We start from the raw sequence: 6,031 nt of genomic DNA, 5'->3' as shown, positions 1-6,031 counted from the left end.
TGGGCTAGCTAACCAATCAGAGCCCATCGCCTATTTCTGAGGGAGGGGCTTCATAAAAGAAGGAAATGATCAGCGTGTTTCTCAGAGAAGGGACAGAGCGGTGTGGAATAAAGGTAAATTATGTGAAAAATAATGCGTTTTTAAAAAAACGAAGCGTTAACACATGTTAGACTGCACCCCATAAACACAATCAAGCCTAGAAAACAACCACTGAACCACCCCTTTAATTTTAAAAAGTATTGATAATAATACTTTGTGTGATATGTAAACAGTATAATATATAAAAAAATATTATTTTACCCAGTATTTATGTGTGCTACTGTTCAAAAGTTTGGGGTCAGTATGATTTATTTATTTTTTTTAAAGACATTTATACATTTATTCAGAAAAGAAGGATAAAAAGAGACAGTAAAGAGGTTTAGAAAGTTAGTAAAGATTTCTATTTCAAATAAATGCTGTTTTTTGAATGTTGAAATGTTTGTTGAGCCCCAAATCAGAATATTAGAATGATTTCTGAAGGATTATGTGACATTGAATACTGAAGTAATGGCTGCTGAAAATTCAGCTTTGCCATCATTTGCCATTACATTTTTACAAAATATTAATAAACAGCTATTTTAAATTTGTAATAATGTCACACTATTACTGTTTGTACTGCATTTTTGCTAAATAATTAATGCATAAATAAATGCAACCTTGGTGAGCATGAAATTTAAAAATCTTATCGACCCCAAACTTTTAAACTGTATAATAAAGTTCTTAAACATTTTTGTATTTTTATGCCTATTCCGCTGTAGAAGGCAGCTCTCTGTGCAAGTAGTAAACAGCAAGACAGCTCGCTAGGGTTTGGAACAGAGCTTATGTAAATGACAAAAATGAGAGGTTTCTTGGAAAAGAACTCTCAGGCGTATGAAATAAGAACCAACCATTTCATCATAACCCTGTTCAAAATGTCTCATCACAGCTGGCTCTGCTCATATAAACAGATGCATTGTGCATTTATGCTAATGCTTGGAATCATAAGTGGATTCATTACGTAAAAGTAACTTTTGTAAGGTTTGTGCTACCGGGTTTTTCCAGATTTACATTATTTCAGGCTTGAATTCTTGTAACGCATCTACTGCATAAGTACATACTTAACCCTATAAAACTTACTGTATCATATTTGATACACAAGTTTTTAAGGCCTCTAAATTATTAACATGATCAAAAACTTGTACACAATATTCTACATGCTTTCTGTCATCTGACTGATACAGTGGTTTAGACTTTTTTTTAGCAAGTAAAAGACCTTTTAATATAATGGTAAAACTGTCTACCAGGTTGTGGTACACATGTATTTTCTGCTGTGAAAATTGTACTGGTTTTTAAAGTAAACATAAGAATAACCTTTATTGTTATATTAAGGTTATATAGTAAGGTTATATTTCAAGATGAACACTTACTGGTCTGAATCAACTTAGGTGTACTTGATTATCCATACATCACTTCACAAAATTCATGTTAAAAAGTGAGTATCAAATATGATGCATCAGGCTATTGAGGAATGCTTATTTGTACATCTCTCAATTATCATTGTATTTCATTGCATTATATGTTTTGCTTGACTGTATGAGCCATAAAAGTCTGTTGTATCAAATATTATACTCCACAAAAACACATATACAAGCTTTTTCTTCTTTTTTTTTAAAGGGGTCATATGATGTTGCTAAAAAGAACATTATTTTGTGTATTTGGTGTAATAAAATGTGTTTATGCGGTTTAAGGTTCAAAAAACACATTATTTTCCACATACTGTACATTATTGTTTCTCCTCTATGCCCCGCCTTTCTGAAACGCATCGATTTTTACAAAGCTCATCGGTCTGAAAAGCGAGGTGTGCTGTGATTGGCCAGCTATCCAGTGCGTTGTGATTGGCCGAATACCTCGAGCGTGTGACGGAAATGTTACACCCCTGTGCTGCAGTGTCCTGGCCAGAGCGACGAAACAAAAACATTAAAACCCATTATAAACTAGGCATTTGTTGCATCCAGTGGGGACATAATTACAGATTATAATGACTTATACTGTCTTTTTCCATGTTGCGTTGCATCACGCCGCGTAAACATAAAACCATGTCAGCATTTGTGATCAGAGAAATGACAAACAACAAGCGCTACTCTACACTGCTCAAAACTCACGTTTGAATCGTCAGTGGCAAATCCTTTAAATGAAAACGTACTTACAGTCTGTGAGTCAGAACAACCGGCATTGTAGTCTACTCTCCCAGGATCAGGAAACAGTCCTCCATAAAATGCACTGGACACATCTGAATATTTGGGTTGAACTGTTCTGGAACAGTGTTGTAAATACAACTTAACCACTGATTTCTAGTCGTGTCCTCTTTTGGAAGACCAAACAAAGTAGTTTCGCTTTCACAACGAAACACACGGCGGGCTAGAGTGAGGAATGGCCGGCGGGCTTGAGTGAGTGGAGGCCGGCGGGCTTGCGGCAACCACATGTGACGACCCCGGGCTGGACTCCGCTTCGTCCACGGTGAAAGCCGATCCGGCGATCCACAGCGTGAAGTTGATGTATTTCCTCAGCGACCAGCACGGATCAGCTCTAGGCATGACGAAGCGGATATCGTCCTCTTTTGGAAGACCAAACAAAGTAGTTTCGCTTTCACAACGAAACACACAGCGCCTTCACGACATGGCGGCAGCAACAACAATACTACAGCGGAAATAAAAGTTATGCCTTCTTTCTTTGCGTGAACATTTGGGTGGCGTTATGCAAATCTTCCCACATTGTGATGTAGACATGTGGGGGCGTGTTAGAACGAGCCATTTTAGGTAGGCGTGGCTGACTCTTAACTTTTATAAAGAATATCTCTTTGGATTTGAGACTTTAGTCTTTGCAACTTTACAGATCTTCTTTATGCACCAAGAGCTTGTAACACTTCAAAGAGAAAGGAAAAATTGAAATCGCATCATATGACCCCTTTAATTGTCTTTTGGAAACAATTGCGTGTTCATGATTGACTGTAACTTGAAAGTTTTTCAAATGTGTTGGAAATAGCTGGAAACAGATGTGATCACCTTACCTGCACCTGTGTTGATGTTCCTCATGCTCTCCTTTGCACTGACTCTGTTGTTGGGAGGATAATCTGGCACTGGGGCCTCATAGCGCCTATCTGGGACGCGTGGGCTGGTCTTACTAGGGTAGGATCTAGGTCATAACAGGGAGATCAAGAACAAGGAATACAGATGATTAAATTGTTTAACTGAAATCAGCTAATTATTTAATTTTAGTGATTTTACTAGTCATCTTTTTTTATTTAACTTAAGCAAATCCTTTTCAAATATATGATTGCAGCCCAATAATCAATTATATAGACTGCTACAACAAAGGATCCATTTTCTATCCCATACCCATGTGAGATCCTAAAACTGCTCTATTATTATTGTCCACAAGCCATTTAAATCCTACAATTACTGTACTGTAATCATGAAGCATTTGCTAAATTGAAAGTCTACTTAAGTTATGGATATATTCATATCCTAATGGACATGTATGTTGATGAAACTGTGGAACACATGCTTTGGGTCATGATAGGACATGCTCTATTTCTCACCCCACTGATGAATGCTGCTCATCAATGGCATCCACAGCACTCTCTACAGAGTTCAGCAGAGACTGGATCTGACTGGCTGATTCCTTCAACAGGAAGCGGGTCACAAACTGCTCAACATTAGTTCCACGTTCATATACCTACAGCGAGTGAGAGAGAAAAAGAGAGAGGAAGAGGAGAGAAGCCAGACAGATAAGAGCACATCAGCACTTTTCTGAGGATCTTAAGCATGTATATTTGATGAAGTTCTGTTTGAGAAACTCTAGTGAACTTTGCTCCAGCTTTAAGTAAAACATCCAGAGGTGCAAATCTCCAGAGGGACCCAGCGGATAAACATATCTGGAATGAGCTCAAAGAAACAAGAAAAACAAGATGCGGTTCATGAAAGTAAAAGCTTAGGGCGAGTTAAGTTCTGAAAGCTCGCAATGGTATTGGACATTAGAGGAGACAACACTCATTGATCTGGTGACATTTTGACCGCTTCCCCAAACACTCAAGGGCTGTTTTACACCGTAGAGGCATAATGTCACACAAGGGTGTTGTATTGAAAGAAATACACTGTGAAGGTGTTAAAGGATAATGGACCTGAAGCCGCTTTAGTTTAACTTTAAGCAACTTTAGTTGCTGAACTTTAATCATTATTGTTGCACATATAAACACATGGATTCTGTCAAACGCTCGCAGTAGCCACTGTGGAGTCTCAGTTAGAGATTTACAATCTCTCAACCACAAATGTCTCATCTTATTTTGCAATTTCCTCATATATTCTTGATCGTTGTCCTATCTTGATATCATCGGGATGGCAAAAAACCCACAATAAAGCAGTTCTCTTGCACAGCAGCCAGACTGAAATCCTGGCCATTGTAAAAAAAACAAAAGCAAGTAAACAACTAGTCTTTCACTTGCTCAGTCATTGTCCATTGGCACTGATATTATGCACTGATTTGCAGAAAGATCGTCATGGTCAGCATTTTAACCAACCCTGGCCTTCACTACTGATCGCAATTGAATATTCAAATGGAAAGGCAGCATTGGCAAGGGAGTAAAATTGGACTGCAGTGCTGGCCTCTGTAAGGTATCTCATAAATGATGCCGCATTGCCATGCAGACTTAGGATGACTGTGTATAAAAGACCATAACAGAAGGAGTAATAAACCCTGTAGTGCTCCGTCAGTCCAAGAAAACAAAGTAAGTGGGTGAAGGAGAGGGGTGAAGTGTGGGGTTGTGTTGCCTAGTAGTTAAATTTAAGGGCTGGAAATGAAAAGCTTGCAGGTTTGATCTATGGCTTAAAGGGATAGTTAAACCAGAAATTATATTTCATAATTTACTCAACCTCATGTTTTTCCAAATCTGTATGACTTCTTTTGTGTTCCACAGAGGTATGTTGTTTTGGACCACACTATAAAATGGACAACCCCTATAAAATTGACAAAAATATAGTTTATGAATATCATATTAGTTCTTAAAATATCATATGTTGATCATATTTTGTGTTCCACAGAAGAAAGAAAGTCGTACAGGTCTGAAACGACATGAGGGCGAGTAAACGATGACAGAATTTTCAGGCTAGGGATGCACTTCAACGTTCCAGTGTTAATTTTGACAGGCATTTTTGATTTAGTCTTTATCTTGAGACGAAAATGCTTAATCGTCTTAGTCACATTTTAGTCATTTGAGTCTTTCATAGTTTTAGTTGACGAAAAGTCATTGCATTTTTGCATTTCATTACTTTTAGTCAAACTGCAGTTACCAACATTTATTTTGGTAGATATTTTATATGTAGTCTACAAACAAAAATAGTCATTAATTCTTCTCTCTTTAGACCAAATCAATTATTAAGCTTATGAGAAATTTGAATCAAGGATTGAATTTGGAAAAACTATAATAAATTATGACAATTTTATTTTTTTAATTGAACTATCCCTTTAACAGTAGTGAAAAGGGAGTAACTTATACAAATTATAGTTGTTCATATATAATATATATAATTTATAATTTTTGAAAAAGAAGCAGAATAAGACAATAAGACAAATATGAAAGAGATACAAAGTAAACTAATTTTTTCAGATACAGTGGGTTTACTTAACATATTTATTTAACATCTTTTGTTGGTTAACACTGCAGTCCGTAACTTTTTTTGGTTAAAAATGATCCGAAATCCAGATTTGAGCAAGTACATAACCAGCCAGTGTTCAAAACTATCACCTTACTTTAGCCTGTTTCACAATGGTTAGTTTAATGATGGTTAATGATGTTTTCTGATTTGAGTGGTACGGGTAGGTTTTCGCGGGAAATTCGAGCATGGCACTGGCACATTACGTCACTTCTGTAAATATAAAGACGTTGTCCCGGCTACTAGGCTATCGCATGTGAGGATCCTGCAGGTGGCCGATCGTTTATAGCCTTTTCTCACAGCAG

At 37.0% G+C, this 6,031-nt stretch overlaps 1 protein-coding gene across 2 annotated transcripts in view; it reads right to left on the bottom strand.

The window, feature by feature from the left end:
* LOC107672281 (N-terminal EF-hand calcium-binding protein 2-like) overlaps positions 1-6,031 on the bottom strand; it is a 104,042-nt gene that overhangs the window by 22,973 nt on the left and 75,038 nt on the right. For both annotated transcript variants that reach the window (XM_016465413.1, XM_016465414.1), the window contains exons 6-7: positions 3,617-3,753; positions 3,086-3,210 (exon numbers count right to left, since the gene is read on the bottom strand). In XM_016465413.1, the coding sequence (XP_016320899.1) occupies positions 3,086-3,210; positions 3,617-3,753 (262 nt within the window). The remainder of the gene's footprint in view (positions 1-3,085; positions 3,211-3,616; positions 3,754-6,031) is intronic.

The sequence above is a fragment of the Sinocyclocheilus anshuiensis genome, unplaced genomic scaffold (assembly GCF_001515605.1).
Source record: "Sinocyclocheilus anshuiensis isolate Anshui unplaced genomic scaffold, SAMN03320099.WGS_v1.1 scaffold997, whole genome shotgun sequence".
Lineage (NCBI taxonomy): Eukaryota > Metazoa > Chordata > Actinopteri > Cypriniformes > Cyprinidae > Sinocyclocheilus > Sinocyclocheilus anshuiensis.
This window is presented reverse-complemented; position numbering and strand designations above follow the sequence as displayed.